The 17,861-nt window shown below is 38.6% G+C and overlaps 1 protein-coding gene across 8 annotated transcripts in view; it reads left to right on the forward strand.

Annotated features, from left to right (window-relative positions):
* CDC42SE2 (CDC42 small effector 2) overlaps positions 1-17,861 on the forward strand; it is a 184,453-nt gene that overhangs the window by 155,567 nt on the left and 11,025 nt on the right. For all 8 annotated transcript variants that reach the window (XM_054488147.2, XM_054488146.2, XM_054488145.2 and 5 more), the window contains one exon: positions 15,314-15,415. In XM_054488147.2, the coding sequence (XP_054344122.1) occupies positions 15,314-15,415 (102 nt within the window). The remainder of the gene's footprint in view (positions 1-15,313; positions 15,416-17,861) is intronic.

The following is a 17,861-nucleotide window of genomic DNA, read 5'->3' on the forward strand; positions in this document are numbered from 1 at the left end:
AAAAATAATTACCATGTAAAGGAAAAGAAAAGAAACTCAGGGAAAAAACTTATGAACAAAAGAGAAAAGAAACTTACGGTTAAATAATTTTAAAAATACATATGGCAAATAAGCATCAATTATTTTTTTTTCTATATGCCCGTTGGAAAATATCGTCTTGCCTCATCTAATAGGCAACGTTAAGTGGAGTCACTATGTGTTCCTCTTAACTGGAAGATTTCTTTCTTTCAGTGTGAAGACTGAAACATTTATTTTACCTTTTTTTTTTTTTCTCCCCAGCAGAGACAGGGTCTTGCTTTGTTGCCCAGGCTGGTCTCAGGCTCCTGGCCACAAGTGATCCTCCTGCCTCAGCCTCCCAAAGTGCTGGGATTACAGGCATGAGCGACTTAGCCTGGTCAAACATTTCTTTAGTTGTTTGAAAGTCATCTGACTATATCTGTGAAATTATGTTTATTTAGAAAGCATGGCCTTTAATTACAAATTCTGTTACTGTGTAAATGATATGCAAATCTCCATCTTTTCATGAGGTGGCTAATTATTAAAATGGCTAAAGAGTTGCTTCTAAAACACCAATAGCCTGAAATTTTTTTTTAAAACTGACTTTTGGGGTTTATAAGCCTAGACACAACAAGAATGAAGAGGATTAAGCCTTTGTCTGTCTAGAGTTAGTGAGGATTGGGTTCTGATTCTCACGTGGCCTTGATGTATACAAATAGGAAAGAAAGGAATACTGGTAAGGAACTCAAAATTGCATTATTTTTCAAATCAGTAGTAGGTTAAGACTAGGTAGTGCATTGTTGTAGAAAAATAAAATGTTTTTGCTGATATGTATATGTGACTAAAGGGAAGTTAGAACTTAAGTAATTATCTGGGATTTGATAATATAATGGTATTTTAATAACTATCTGGGGCTGGTATTTATGATGTTTATAATATATTGAACATTTTTAGAAGCACTTTTTAAGAATCTGTTCATCTGTGATGTAAACAGATGGTATAAATCATTCAGTTTTTCATCCTCTCAAACTTGTTCATATTGAGTAGAAAATATTACAGATATATTTTATTAGCAGTTCTCATGCAAGACAAATTCTAGGTCAGATCTCAGTTCCCGGGGTACCCTAAAGTTTGGTCTCATCTCTTATCACCTTTGCACATAGTAAAAATTCTTCTGGTTCTTAGATGTTTCTGGTATTTATGTTCCATCTACTTTAGTGAACTTTCTTATAGTTTCTTGAAAAGGTGTTATGCTTACATTCTTGTTTTAGCAGATGGGATATTGTTTGTTTTATATGTGATTTTGTTTTCTTTTGTGAAATGAAAATAATTTTCATACAATCTTAAAATTTTAGATCTTAGAGACATCATAGGCAAACGTAGTCAAATGCATGTGGGCATGCGTGCATGCGGATTTGGAAACTATACTAAGAAGTTAATTAGTAAACTAAGTTAAGATCAGCGAATTAGTGGCAGAGCCTTTTGCATTTTAAGACCAGTTTTCTTTCTAGTATATTTCAGTAAATTTTACCCAAATAGAAACGAACACCCATGTTGGATATGAAGTTGAGTTATGAGACTATGCAGATACAGCACTAGGTGATAAGTTACAGTGAAACAAGCAGTGTTTCAGTATTTCAGAAAGCGTTTCTTGCTACCAAGTGTTAATTATTATCTGCCATTTTTACAGACTGTCTTAGTTCAAATGCTTTCATATATACTAACTTAATGTGAAACATGTCTATCATTTTAATTTCTTCATTTTCCCCCCTTATCCCCTATCACTGTTTGTTTTGTTTTGGTTTTGGTTTTATTTGTTCTTGCAGTGTCTACCTGGGTAACAGTTGGGTGATGTCTTCATTGGGATTTTAACATGAACAAATACTTATGCATGTACCTGTTATGTACATGTGCATATATTCAAAAGTTATTAAGATACTGGAGATAGTGTTAGCTGTCTGTGGGTCATTTGGGATAAGTAAACAGAATCTGCTCTACATTAAGCAAAAAAAGATATTATTCAATGCCATTTTTTTGGCCTACCTTATGACAGATAAAATTTGTAAGAAACCTAAGGCAAATGTGCTTTCAGGAGTACTTAGCTATAGGAAGTGATCATATTTTTAACAACCCCAAGGTTCTTAAAAACCAAATAAGTTTTTTCCCTTTACATATGAGGGCTGGTTCTCTATTAGAGTTGGTCAGAAAGGCTGGGCGCGGTGGCTCACGCCTGTAATCCCAGCACTTTGGGAGGCTGAGGTGAGCGGATCATGAGGTCAGCAGATAAAGACCATCCTGGCTAAAACAGTGAAACCCCGTCTCTACTAAAAATAAAAAAAAATTAGCTGAGCGTGGTGGCACGCACCTGTAGTCCCAGCTACTCGGGAGGCGCTGAGGCAGAATTGCTTGAACCTGGGAGGCAGAGGTTGCAGTGAGCCGAGATCGCGCCACTGCACTCCTGCCTGGGCGACAGAGTGAGACTCTGTCTCAAAAAAAAGAAAAAGTCAGACAGATCTGGATTTGAATTCCAGAGCCAGTACTTATTTATTTACTGTTTGACCTTGGGCAGATTAATTGAATCTCTGCAAATGAGAATAATGACACCTATCTCATAGGATTCAAGATAGGTAGTGGATTAAAATATATTAAGATAATTTATGTAAAGTGCTTAGCAGAGTGCATGGCATACAGTGAGTGCTCTTATTATGGATGTTGAGTTGATAAATTGCAATTTGCTCTCATTTTATTAAGTAATGGGCTTTTAAAATTTTGCTTTTATCTCCATTGGTTATTTTCAAGTACATTTCTATTTGAAATGAACATGATCATCAAATCTTAAAGAGCTGGTCTCTTACCAGCAATATTTTGTTCTCATTTGATTTGACGTTAGTTACCACAAAAAGAGATATAGTTATCTCAGCATAAGAGAGGATGTTGGACTGGGTTTATATACCCGCATATGTATATTTTCTTCCTTCCCGAAACCCTACTTCACAAGACATTAAAGGAGTTTAAATAACAAAAAGATAAAACCTACAAAGAAAAAGAGAGTGAAGAGAGAGAACCATGGATCAGAGATAATAAAAAAAATAGTTGGATGGTAGAGTGGGAACCTATTTAGCTGAGTGAGCCACTGCCCAACTGCCTACAGAGGGGGATACTGATAAGCAAGCCAGCCAGCCAGCATTCTTTACCTGCCTTCATCTTAGAATGCCTGCAACTAGATTCGAACTCTTCTGTCTGGACTTCAGCAGGTCCTTTCCTAGAAAGCCTACTGCCATCACAGAAGGGATCTGCTGATAACCTGCAATTGTGGTTTCCCCAAGCAAAAAGTGAGCTCACCATCTGATCACTGTTCATTGAATTTACAGTTCAGCATGACCCATGCACACTAAGCCTCATTTGGATGGCCTGTGTTCATTAGACAACAGAAAAGCTAAAAGGAATGAACTGAATAAAAGAACTCGGAAGAAATAGATGATACAGGCAATAGGAAAGAACTAAAAAACAAAACAAAAAACATGACTAGGTCTCAGATGATAAGACAGTGGATTCACTAAACAAGAACAACATGCCTACAAAGGAAGCGAGAGAGAGAAGGAACAAATCGATAAGAAACGATGCTTGGAAATAATATGATAGCTGAAATAAAGTAGTCCATGAGAAGGCTGGAAGATGTAGTTCATTCTTCCAGCAAGTAAAACAAAAATATAAAGAAATGGAAGGTAGAAGGGAAAATTAAGAAAATTAGATGATCAACCCAGGAAGTACAAAATCTGCCTAAAGTTATAAAAAAGAGGACAAAAAGCATTGGAGGATAATAAATTATCAAAGTAATACTACAGGAAAATTTCCCTAGTAAATTATCAAAGTAATACTATGGGAAAATTTCCCTGAACTACAAAACAAAACAAAAAAAACAGTAGTCTCTTGGTTGAATGAAAAAGAACCCATACTACTGAGTGAAATTTCAGACTATCTGGACAAGTCACTTAGCTATTTAATCGGTTATACCACAAGATACTTATGGAGGGTATTAGAACAATTAATGATAGTTTCATTAAAAGGTAAGCAAACAACTTTGGGAGGCCAAGGCAGGTGGATCACGAGGTGAGTTCAAGACCAGCCTGGCCAAGATGGTGAAACCCCGTCTCTACTAAAATTAGCTGGGTGCGGTCACAGGTGCCTGTAATCCCAGCTACTTGGGAGGCTGAGGCAGGAGAATCACCTGAACCCAGGCAACAGAGGTTGCAGTGAGCCGAGATCGTGCCACTGCACTCCAGCCTGGGCAACAGAGTGAGACTGTCTCAAAAAAAAAAAAAAAAAAAGCAGACATTGTGTGTAAAATTTGTGACAGAATTTTTTTTTTTTTTTTTTAAACTAAGCAAGCCAGAAGCAATTCCAGTGCAAAGTGTGGTATAAGAAAAATTAATTATAGTACAGTACTTGGCTCAATTGTAAACACTCTTCACATAGAGTTAATATAAACACTTGATTTTTGTGTCTCAATTTTATATAGTAAATGTTTGGGGAGAATTATATGACTTGCTTTGAAACACAGTTGTTCACACAGTGGTGTGAAGGAAACAACAGTGGACAAGGAAGACTCCCAGATCTGATTTTAGTTAGCTGTGGTACTTTGGCAAGTAATATCTTCCTAGGTACATTGTACACTGTATATATACAGTGTATAGAAACAATCCCAGATGGACCCATAGTGACAGAAATTTCTAGTGAAAGGTTTTTAACACCAATGATATTAACAATATCATTAATACTTGAAAGCTAGTTCAGATTAGTTTCCCCCCTCCTTTTTTTTTTTTTGACCTATTTTGTGCTTCAGTTTTCATACTTGGAATATGTGACTTAAACCAGATACTAATTTTAAATAGAAGGAGAAAAAAACCCCTTTTCACTTCAGGTTTCTCACTGAGAGATGAGAACAACTAGTTCCTTCAATTTTGCTTTTAGCACTTTGGCCCTTGAAAAGGTCACTATAGATTTGCTTAGAGATTCCTTTTAAAAACAAATTTGGGGTTCTCCTGCAAACTTCTCATCTGTCAAAAGCTGCAAAATACATACTGAGTAGGAAAAGGTTAGTTACCTACTAAACCCTAAAGGACAGATACCGACAGCACCACACTTAAGATTGAATTGTAAATGCATTACCAGCAACTCACCTATTTATTTATGAATATTTCCAACACAAAATATCTTTCCTTTCTGTACTTTGACTTAGATAATTCTCTTATAATACCAGCTGGTTTGGGTTTCTCTGTGGTGATCTATGGTGTGACTCTCATCTCCTCTAGACAGAGCTCCTTATATAAGCTCTGTCACCTGAGGGCCACTGCTAGCATTCCAATGAGTGAGCTAAGCTCTAGAAGCCAGACAAGTAGAATTATTTATTTTTCCCACCGTAGAAGATACAGTACAAGTTCATGTATAGAAGAAGTTTATTGTTTTCTTGAGTTTTGACCTAAGTATGAGAATTTGGAATCCAAAGTAGGCTATTCAGTTATTGAAGAGCAGATATTTTTCCAGTCTCTGCAGTATCTAAAACCTTGTTTCTCCTTCATTTGTCCCTTAACATATTAGAGATCTTTTTGTTATATTCTTAGAAACCAGAATTCCACAGGCAGTTTTATCAACCCAGATTACCACCCATGGGAAGGCTGGATTCAGCTGCTTGAACATGAATATCCAGGACCTGGACACTTATGTTAAGACTCCCATCTTGGCCAGGCATGGTGGCTCATGCCTGTAATCTCAGCACTTTAGGAGGCCAAGGTGGGTGGATTAGTTGAGGTCAGGAGTTCGAGATCAGCCTGACCAACATGGTGAAACCCCATCTTTACTAAAAATACAAAAAATTAGCTGGGCGTGGTGGTACATGCCTGTAATTCCAGCTACTCGGGAGGCTGAGACATGAGAATCGCTTGAACCCAGGAGGCAGAGGTTGCAGTGAGCTGAGATTGTACCACCGCACTCCAACCTGGGTGACGAATGAGGCTCTTGTCTCAAAAAAAAAAAAACAAAAAACCTTTATTCAATAGAGAGTACAAAGGTGAACAAATGAGGACTTCTGAGCAATGGCCGAGACAAGAAGTGAGAGTTGGCCAGAGGATCCCAGATTTGAAGGGAAGTAAAATGTCATATACTGCTATAGAAGGTACTAGCAAATGAGTTCATGGCTTTAAAGTTCTTGAAACTGTGCCTGGTATCTTATAAGTACTCTTATTACCCATTTTTACTTTTTAAATATTCAGCTGTTAATCTTTATTTTTTAATTTACCTTTGAGGTTCAGGGGGTACATGTGTAGGTTTATTATATAGGTAAACTGAGTCACAGATTACCTGCTGTACAGATAATTTCATCACCCAGGTAATAGGCATAGTAACCATTAGGTCATTTTTTGATCCTCTCCCTCCTCCCACCCTCTACTCTCAGATAGGTCCTGGTATCCGTTGTTGCCTTCTTTGTGTCCCCGTGTACTCAATGTTTAGCTCCCACTTATAAGTGAGAACATGTGGTATTATGTTCCTGTGTTAGTCTGCTTAGGATTATGGCCTCCAGCTCCATCCATGTTGCTCCAAAGGACATGGTCTAGTTCTTTTTTATGGCTGTGTGGTATTCCATGGTGTACATGTACCACGTTTTCTTTATCCAGTCTACCACTGATGGGCATTTAGGTTGATGCCATGACTTTGCGATTGTGAATAGTGCTGTGATGAACATATGTGTACATGTGTCTTTATGGTAGAATGATTTATATTCCTTTGGGTATATACTCAATAAGGGGGTCCTGGGTCAAATGATACTTCTGTTTTTCACTTCTTTGAGAAATTGCCATACTGCTTTCCACAATGGCTAAACTAATTTACATTCCCACCAGCAGTATATAAGTGTTCCCTTTTCTCTGCAGCCTCACCAGCATCTATTATTATTTGACTGTGTGTAATTTTTATTTATTTATTTATTTATTTTGAGACAGAGTCTCTCTCTGTTGCTCAGGCTGGAGTGGTGTGATCTTGATTCACTGCAACGTCTGCCTCCCGGGTTCAGACGATTCTTGTGTCTCAGCCTCTCGAGTAGTTGGGACTACAGGAGTGTGCCACCACACCTGGCTAATTTTTTGTATTTTTGTAGAGATGGTGTTTCGCCATGTTGCCCAGGCTGGTCTCGAACTCCTGAGCTCAGGCAGTCCGCCCACCTCAGCCTCCCAAAGTGCTAGGCTTACAGGCGTGAGCCACCACGCCTGGCCTGACTTTTTAATAATAGTCATTCAGCTGTTAATCTTTAGAGCCAGTGTTTCTAAACCATTAAGCCATCAATATCACTTGGAATCTTGTTAGATATGTAAATTCAAGCTCCACTCCAAACTTGCTCAGTCTGAAAATCTTCTGTGACTAGAGCTCAGAAACCTGTATTTCAACAAACCTTCCAGGGATTCTGATGTACACTATAGCTTGAGAACCACTGCTTTACAGGTTCTACCCAATATAAAAACTAAAACAGTGTTACCAGTTAAAACCTCTCTAGAGCACACAGCCTTTCTATGAAACAGAGAAAATTAAATCAGCAGATAAGTATTTTTTATGCAGAAATGTAAACTTCATTAGAATTGGCATTACATTGTTTACATCTTCCAGATATAATAGGTTCTTGAGAAATATTTGGCGATAATATTAGATAAGACAGACAATTTTTAGAGAACTGAGCTGACATTGTTTCTTTAAAAAAGCCTTTTATTCATTCAACAGTCATTTATTGTCTACTGTGTGTCAGGCACAGCTACTGTTACAGAACTCTTAGTAGTGTAGGAAAATCAAACTGTAAGCAAGTAAGTTACAATACAATGTTTTAAGTACTATAATTGAAATAGGAGCCATGTGCTGTGAATGTTCAGAACAGGAAATAACCAACAGCCTCAACTCAGAATGTTATGTTTGAGCTGGGTCTCAAAGAATGAGTAGGGAGAGACTTGGGGCAAGGGTGTTTCATATAGTTTGTTGACATGACTACCATAAAAGGTATTTTCATTTTTTGTGTCAATGAATATCTACTAGGAAGATCATTTTCATCAAAAAATGTCAAATCCATTTTTTATATTATTACAACTTTTGTTAGCCTTTTTGTCCGTACTGTGAACTAGATTGATTAACTTGGAAGCAGCTCACGCACGCAGGGAATCACTGTCACTGGCATCATAGAAAAAAAATACCCACTTGTTTTAGAAATGCCTGGTTCCTGATTACAGTGTCAATATTTCAAAAAACTAATGTAGCTTATTTCAGAGGTTCCCAAACTTCCCTTAACGGTTCTGTAATTTTTTTCATGGTGCCTCTAGGCCAAGAGAAATACCGTACAGACTTGTTTATTAAATAATTTGGTACAAACAACTTAGTAAAGATTTATGCCCCAACAACTTATTTGCCTTTAAAAAATAAGATGTAAATGGAAAAATATTTTTATTTAATTCTTAAATAACCAGTTACATACTTACGGTGTGTTTGTGCCTGTTAGGATTATACAACTTCTCAAACTGTGGAATCAGACCGAACACCACCACCTTCTTTTCTAGTTCCATACTGACTTTTGCGTAGTGCTTGGGTTTTTTTCACAGTAACCACTGAAAACTCAGCTTCACAAAGATATGCTGTTAAGAAGAATGTATGTTCTAATGTTGAAGTTACAAATTATCTGAAGCTGGTAGTTCACTCAGTGTCAAACACACATTGAGTCTCACTGTGTTTCCCTCAAATAGAATACCCTGGCACCCCTGGGTTTTGCTGGGATGCCCCAAGACACAATTTGGAAATAGTGGGCTTGTTAGATTTAATTCATAGATTTATGGATTTAGTTACACAACTCAACTGACTTTCTCTAGGTCATAAAGTTGAGTCAGCATAGCTTTCAACCTTTCATTTACTTTGGCCACATTTGCATAAATGATTGCTATTTTATACCGTGAAAGTTCCAGCTTTTTTCACTGTCCCAGATGGCAAGTATTTTTATTTTCTTTATTCACTCTGTATCTGCTTCTAGAACTACCTCAGGCTGTACCATCTTTTACTCTTACTGTAGGCCTTCTGCTAACCTGATGGGACCTGGCCTTCATTTGCTTCTCAGTGACATGTGTTTGCACACTAAGCTGCCCAGAGAATAGTCTTTGGGGAAGTTTTAACTTTTAAGTGATTATGTAATTACTGTTTTCTAGAAGCTACAGTTGATCCATATGCCAGAAATGTGAGGGAGGTAGATATAGTATGGTTATATACATACTTGTTTAGATAAGAATGCAAATAAGGTTCTCACAGTAGCAAATCCTTTGAAATTAACCTGCTTCTCGCCTCCTTGGATATACTCCAAATTGTTTAGTTCATTATCTTTAATAATTATGATGTAATTATGTAAAAAGTTATGGGAAGAGACATTTTGCCTAATGTCCCCTCCACACTAACATAGCAATTCATTTGGGTCTCTAGTCCTTCACCTTATGCAGAATAAAAGTTAATATTTTAAGGATGCAAGGATTATTCAGATGGTTGACGGTCTTAACAAAGTTCCCTATAAAGAATTTGTTTCCAGGAAACACGGTGACTCTGCTAACTACAACTGTTAATACGTATCAGAGCAGAGTGCACCATTTCCTGTTTTTCTTTGGGGAGGTATGACTCTGGAATTCCCCTTGTTTGCCCATGACTATTCTTTTTTTTCTTTTGAAACAGAGTCTCACTCTGGCACCCAGGCTGGAGTGCAGTGGTGTGATCTCGCCTCACTGCAACCTCTCCCCCCCCACCCCCACCCCGGGTTCAAGCGATTCTCCTTCCTCAGCCTCTGGAGTAGCTGGGATTACAGGTGCCTGCCACCATGCCCAGCTAATTTTTTTTTTCTTAAAATATTTGTTTAATTTTCCATAGTTACTGGGGTACAGGTGGTGTTTGGTTACACGAGTAAGTTCTTTAGTGGTGATTTGTGGATTCTGGTGTACTCATCACCCGAGCAGTGTACACTGCACCATATTTGTAGTCTTTTATAAAACCCTTGCCCCCCTCCCACTCTTCCAGAGCCCCAAGTCCCCAAAGTCCATTTGATCATTCTTATGGCCTGGCTAATATTAGTGGAGACAGGGTTTTGCCGTGTTGGCCAGGCTGGTCTTGAACTCCTGACCTCAAGTGATCCACCCACCTCAGCCTCCCAAAGTGCTGGGATTATAGGCATGAGTCACCATGCCCAGCCACCCGTGACTATTAATACAGTACCCCAAACAAGTGTGCCATTCTTTAAATGTCCACATTGTGCCTGAAAATATTGCATTTTTATAGTTTAGAACATTTATTTATATTTAAATCCAGGTTTTTGATAGAGTGTTGTAGGAAAGAGTGTAAAGAACACTTCCACCTGTGTCTGGATCCACCTTTCCTGCCTTCTCAGGAACCTTGCAATGTTGACAACCCATTTTCTTTTTCCTTCTTTTTCTTTACCTCTTTTACTGGATCTTTCCCATTAGAAATTGAGCATAATGAATTCTCTGCCACCTTACAGGGGAAAAATTCAATCTGTTCTCATCTCCTTTTCTCCTTTCAGCCACTGACCTGTCTTCTTCCTGTCCAGAAGGCCAGACTTTTCTCCAGAGTTGTCTCTGTTCTCTTTCTCCATTTTTCCACTTCTTAGACCCACCTCAGTCCCCTCCAGCGTGTCTTCTCCTTCTATTACTCCACTGACATAGCACTCACTAAGGTGCCCATCAACTTGATATTGCTGAATCCAGTGCACGTATTTGTCTTTAATTGACCTCTCACCACCTTTCAGCTCTGTTGCCTGCTCCCTCTTGACACTTGTACACACTGCTGATTCTTGTACTGACTTTCAGGCTGTTTCTTTTTGGTCTTCTCTGATGGCTTCTTCTCTGCCCAACCACAGAAATTTAGTTTGTCTAGGAAATCTCAATGCTGGTGATTCTCAGTCTCTTATCTCCAGTTTGGATTCTTTCAGAACCCAGTGAATTGCACACTCTATGCTGAAATCTGAAGTCTGTGCATATTTCTTAACTCCTCCCTCTCACTCAGTTACCAAATCCAGCCTGCAACCAAGTGCTGGTTTTTTGTTTTTTTGTTTTTTGTTTTTTTTGAGAGAAGTCTCGCTCTTGTCCCCCAGGCTTGAGTGCAATGGCTCGATCTCGGCTCACTGCAACCTCCGCCTCCCGGGTTCAAATGATTCTCCTGCCTCTGCCTCCCAAGTAGCTGGGATTAAGGCACCTGCTACCACGCCTGGCTAATTTTTATATTTTTGGTAGAGACGGGGTTTCACTGTGTTGGCCAGGCTGGTCTCGAACTCTTGACCTCAGGTGATCCACCCACCTTGGCCTCCCAAAGTGCTGGGATTACAGGCATGAGCCACCGCACCCGGCCCAAGTGCTGTTGATTTTATCCACTGATTACTTCTTGAATCTATCCACTTCTTTCTGTCTGTGTTATTAGTTGAATCCACATAATCCCTTTTCACCAACATTAATAACTTATTTTGACCTCTTCTATTGTGTTTTCCACCTATAGCTATTGTGGAATAGTCTTCTCAAGCTATTTAATCATGTTATTCCTCTGCTTTAAACGACTTTCAATTATTTCCCATTGTTCTTGGGAGGATCACATACTTCAGTCCTTTACAAACCCTATGTGATCTGGTTCTTGCTTATCTTACTGTTTTCATCTTAGGTGTTTACCTTTACTATGCTCGCACAACACAGTTGCTCCTTTCAGTTTCTGGACAGCTGAGTTCCCTCAGCCTTGGGGAGCGAAGGACTGAAAGCTTCTTTCATATCTCACAAACAGTGTTAGATTAGATGCCATGAAGAAACCTTCCAATACTAAGGTGTGACTCCCAGCTCAGTATAGTTCAAGTTGAAAAATATTCACTATTTTCACATTCATATATATTAGTTATCTAATAACACAGTATGATAGAAGTAAGCTGAAGTCTTCCCATCCTTTGCTTTTCAGTGTGAGAGTAGCTTCATGGGAACTAGTTTTGTTATCAGCTTTTGAATATTCTCAGTAATCATGTTTGCTGAATTATTGTTTGTGAGTATGTGTTAATACCCTTCTTTCACAAGCATATCTATTCATTCTTTTTGGGTGAGATGGGTGGTGGCCTGAGCACACTGTGGTTTCTGTCTCCCCCAACACAGACCTGCAGTAACTCAACAGAATAAATCACATAATGTGGAGGTATAGACCAAGTGGAGCCTTTTGGCAAGCTCTAAACACACCCTTCTGGAGGAAATGATGCAGATTGAGAACTGTTAGGAGTTGCTTCTGCAGGTTCACAGGACAAGGGTTGATAAAGACTCCTCCTAGTGGTCTGGAAGTAGGTCTGATTCTCTGGTACCACCTCCTCCCCTGCTTGAGAGAGCCAAGTGGCTCTCTCTGCATATCAGAAGCAGTTATCTTGACATGTTTACTGCAAATGCCTGGGGAAGAGTCTGGTGTCCTGCAGATGCCACTGTCCTGTGGAACTGTGACAAGAACCTAGAAGCTTCCCTCTCTACCTGTCAGTTAAGTGGCTCACTGGGGAAGAAATCCCAATAATTTGTCCTGCCCACATGCTGAGAAAATTCATATCCTGTGATGGTAAAGATTATATTTCTGGACCTGCCCAGACAAATAGCTTCCTAATAAGGAAATTTAGTAGAAATGTAACAATATATTATTAAGAAGAGAAAAAGGCACAAAACTGTTAACATCTTTTTTCCCTACTTTATTCCTAAAAAAGATAAGTTAGCATTAAGGCTAATTTATAGAATTATGCTTTATCATTCCAAACAAAAATAGTATGAAGAGAAGTATGTTGAATGGGGTGGTTGGAAATAGACAAACTGAGTCTGTGAAAGAGATGGGGAACAGAGGAAAAGACCAGTGCATTGCTGGCATGCAGCACTCCAGATCAAAGGATGGTTGTGGGTGTCAAGTCTGCCATTAGGGTCAGGGAGTCTTCATATGACGCACCTCTAAGATCATCGGAGGGAGCAATATGCGAGAAAAAGATAGAAAACCAGTGCATTGTGCTAGGAAATAGAAAAATTAAAACACATAGACAAAAGCCTCTTTTGACTTTATGATACCATTTCAACCTGCAAGTTTTATATGATTCTGTGGAACAGGGCCCCAAAAGACAGTTTCTTACCAACTTTCAAAAAAAGGCTTGAAGTAAAACTAAACTTGTTCAAATAAAGAAATGAGAGTACTTTGTTCCCTAGTGTTATAGACTTATAATTTATATAGTTAAGTGTTTTTAGGGAAAAGAGTGAAAAACTATAATACAACTTTTTCAGAGATTAAAAAATGTTGCAATGACATGTCATAACAGTCTCTGAAAAATAACCATAATGGAAAAAATGAAATTATGTGGCTACTACTGAAAAAATCTAGAGCTGGGGTCAGCAGACTACTACTTTTACAGGCCAAGTCACCTGTTTTTGTAAATAAATTTTTACCAAAACACAGCTACACGCATTTAATTTCATGTGCTCTGCAGCTGCTTTGATGCTACGATAGCAGAGTTGAGTCAAAGCTACGGTGGAGACTATATTTGGCCTGCAAGGTTATGATATTTACTATCTAGCGTGGACCTCTGAAGAGGATAAAGTGGAGTTACTTTCCAATGCAGTGAAATTACAAAGAGAAATAAAATAAAGGATGAAAATATAAGAAACTTGGAAGATTATAGACACACACATGTTCAAATGTCCACATAGGCAGGAACTCCAGAAATAGCAAAATGAACACATGGAGCAATTATCAAGGAACTAACAGAATAAAACTTTTCTAAGATACAGAAAACCTGTGTTCAGATAACCGTGTGCCACGCAGAATTACTGGAAGGAAAACCCAACAAACTTGGAGATGGTCTAATGTCATTGCTGAATTCTAAGGATGAATAACATAAGTATTTCACAGGAAAAGCGTCAGGGTTTTCTGTGGTTGTTCTTTCTACCTATGACAATGTAAACGAGAGGACAGTAAAACAATGTATATGGACTTCTAAAATATATGCATGGGCTCGCCACTTTTGTGGTTTTGTAGAAAGTCATGTTTTCACCCTGAGGAGCTGTCATATGTGACTGTCTTGATAAAATTTTAGGGTTTATCAGGATCATGCCAGCATTTCAGTAGATAAGGACATAAAAGTGTTATGTTCAAAGGTAGCTAATCCAACAAGTTTATAACTCTGCTTGGTTTTGAGGGAAGCTGCAATTTCAGGAGAAGTATACTATTGACAGTAAACTGGGATAAGCAGAGCCCCATAGTAGGACACTAACCCAACTTGGCCAGTGGTCTCTCCCAATAACATTATCATATCTAAGGGGTCATGGAAAACAGGACAGATCTAAGATAATCTTCATATCTGGAAAACTCTTAGATAATCAGTGAAACACAGCAGTACGGTAAGGAAATGTCTCTAAGGGGTGGATGAGCATATTGGTCAGAACAGGGACACCAGCTGGTGGCTAAAGTTACTGGAAAATGGGGCTCAGCACCCCATGAGAAGTGCTTTTCAAAAATTAGGAAGAGTCACCTAGGCGTAGTGGTACGTGCCTGTAATCCCAGCTACTTGGGAGCTGAGGTGCGAGGATTGCTTGAGCCCAGTTAAAGACCAGCCTGGGTAACATAGCAAGACTCCATCTCAAAAAAAAAAAAAAAAAAAAAAAATTAAGAAGAGTCAGTAAGACCCAGCCTAGTTAGTCAGCAGGTTTAGTTCCCAGCTAGAACAGACTAGAGAAGAGTGAATGGACTAGGACCAAATCTGTCACCCTCTCACCTCCACCCCCTCCAGCTGAAATGACAGATTCATTTCAGCATAGAAGGGTAATTCGGTATAACCTGAATAATAACCATCAAAATATAATACATCTGTTAATGATGAAAGCCAGAAAGTAATGTTTAAAATCAGACAGTGTATTCAAACCACACTGTGTTCTTTGCCAACAATAATAGTGACTGAGGGTAATTTTACATTTGTCTCGTTTTTTAAAAAGAATAAAACTTAAGCAGTTATTATACAAATATGTGGATGACCAAAGCTAGACCAAATAATCTATTAAGCTCTAAATAATAACCTGTTATTTTGCTTTACTAATCATTTTTGTGCATATATTTCTCTTGGGGATTTCATCATAAGAAGTAATTGTGACAGTCTAAGAGCTAGGCATTTTTTGTGTTCTTGGCAAATTTATTAACAGTCATAGTATAAAAATCCATCAGAATAAGTTGTTCATAAGATCACTTTCTCAACACATTGTTCCCCATATTTTAGAAAAGGCGACGGCGGATTGACAGAAGTATGATTGGAGAGCCCACAAACTTTGTGCATACGGCTCATGTTGGATCAGGAGACCTGTTCAGTGGAATGAATTCAGTAAGTATGTTGGTGGGACATGCAGGTAGGGCATTGGGGCATAGTCATATGAAACCTGTGTGATAGGCACAAACATTTTTAATAGCATTATGCTAAATGAATTTGTATACAGTGAATGTAAATACATAATATGAGCATAGAAGAGAGAAGCAAACTCATGATGAAAAATTAATCTCTTTGAATTTCCTGGATTATGTATTTGTTTCTGTTTCTTGTACGCAACTCTTCATAGCTGCCTTTGTCCCGAATAAATACTTTGAAACTTGAAAGGATTTGAGTTCAGAATGGAGGTTAATATCCTATTGATTCTCTTGCTTCCACCAAAGAGACTTGGATATCAGCCTTTTTAATAATAATCTCTTTTTGTTTTTAAGTTCAGTTAGTTGCCTTTTGCACACATTTTTATTGCTTTACTTTATAAACCAGTGGTCTCCAACCTTTTTGGCACCAGGGACCAGTTTCGTGGAAGACAGGTTTTCCATGGGGGAAATGGTTTGGGGATGAAACTGTTCTACTTCAATTCATCAGGCATTAGATTCTCATAAGGAGTCTGCAACCAAATCCTTGCATGTGCAGTTCACAATAGGGTTTGTGCTTCTATGAGAATCCCATGCCATCACTGATGTGACAGGAGGCGGAGCTCAGGCAGTGATGCTCACTTGCAGCCGCTCACCTCCTGTTGTGCAGCCCGATTCCTAACAGGCCACTTCTGGTTTTGGGACCCCTGTTATAAACTATTCATCTTTACCCGGTAATATTAGAATGTTGGTGATTTATTTATTCTAAGTTCTCATGCACTAAGCATAGGATTGGAATTTTCACATATCCCTCTAGGGCAAGGCAGTAAAAATTTGTCACATTTGCCAGTAGGATGTGAAGAACCAGAAATAGGATTTATTCGCTCTTTTAATAGAGGTTTCAGTGAGTTTCAGAATAGGCTTTAGATCTACTCAGCTGACCTTTTAGTCCTTAATTTTTGTTGAAGAGAAAACCAGAATGCATTATAATAGAAGCAGCACCAAATGCGGGTTCTTATCAGAGTTATTCCTCACATTTGCCTTAAAGCAGGCCACTGAGTTTCAACAGACTGACTCTTTTCCCCATGCCTAAAGTAAACAAGTATAAATGATCCCTAAAGTGTTCAAAACCAGAAAGGATTTTATAAACATAAAATTATGATCCACTGTATACCAACTTAATAGCATTAACAAAAGACTTAACAGGGACTTTAAAAATAGGTAGATGGGTATCCTGGATACAGCAACGACGTTTGTCACTGCAGTTACTAGGTAAGCAAAGGAATGACATTTGAACCTTCCCGGAAAGGAAACAGCTTGTTTGTTTTAAATCCGTAGGAAAAGTACTTTGTTTCACTTGACTGCTTTGTGGAAATGCAAGAGGTGTCATGTTACTGTCAAAATAGTCAGTAGCTTTGTTTCCTGCATCAACATAGAGTGAAAAGACTAAATAAGGCCCTATTACTTTTATTAATATGGTTACTATAATAAACAGAATGGGTTGTTTCAAATTTGTTATATATGATGAATTTTAATTTCTCTCTCATCAACAGATGTTGTCTCTGCCACCTCAGATTTTTAAAAAATCCAACTATAAGGCCAGGCACGGTGGCTCACGCCTATAATCCCAGTACTTTGGGAGGCTGAGGCAGGTGGATCATCTGAGCTCAGGAGTTCAAGACCAGCCTGAGCAATGTAGTGAAACCCTGTCTCTACCAAAAATACAAAAAAATTAGCTGAGTGAAGTAATGTGCACATGTGGTTCCAGCTGTTTGGGAGGCTGAGCGGGGAGGATTGCTTGAACCTGGGATGGGGGAGGTTGCAGTGAGCTGAGACCATGCCTCTGAACTCCAGCCTGGGTGACAAGAGTGAGACCCCATCTCAAAAAAATAAATCTAACTGTATAGGAGGAATTAAATTTTAGTTCGTGGCATTTAAAATCTTATGTACATTTCTGAATTTCCTTTAAGATTCCTCCCTGAATGAAAAACCTATCATTGGCATACTATTTTTTTGCTTCTCATAGTTTAGGTAGAACTTTAGGACTGTACTTTGCAGGGCTTGCACACCTGCCTCTTAATCTTAGATGCAGGATCGAGATGGGACTTTAGCTGTGGTAGAGTTTCTACCTTGCTGTCTCCAGGCAGCCTTCTCTGCTACTGACGTGGACTTTTTATGAAGTATTTCAGCCCTTTAGAGCTAAATGTATTTCCCAGATGTATTCTATAGTTATTTCGTATTTGAGTTTGCTATCTCTAAATCAATATTCAGCATCCATCCCACCATCACAGAGCACTGTGTTCTTGCTGCTAGGAACGGTGTTGTTCTATTAGTAACTTTTTTTTTTGAGACAGAGTCTCGCTCTGTCACCCAGGCTGGAGTGCAGTGGCGCGATCTCAGCTCACTGCAACGTCTGCCTCCTAGGTTCA

This window comes from Pongo pygmaeus, chromosome 4 (genome assembly GCF_028885625.2).
Source record: "Pongo pygmaeus isolate AG05252 chromosome 4, NHGRI_mPonPyg2-v2.0_pri, whole genome shotgun sequence".
Lineage (NCBI taxonomy): Eukaryota > Metazoa > Chordata > Mammalia > Primates > Hominidae > Pongo > Pongo pygmaeus.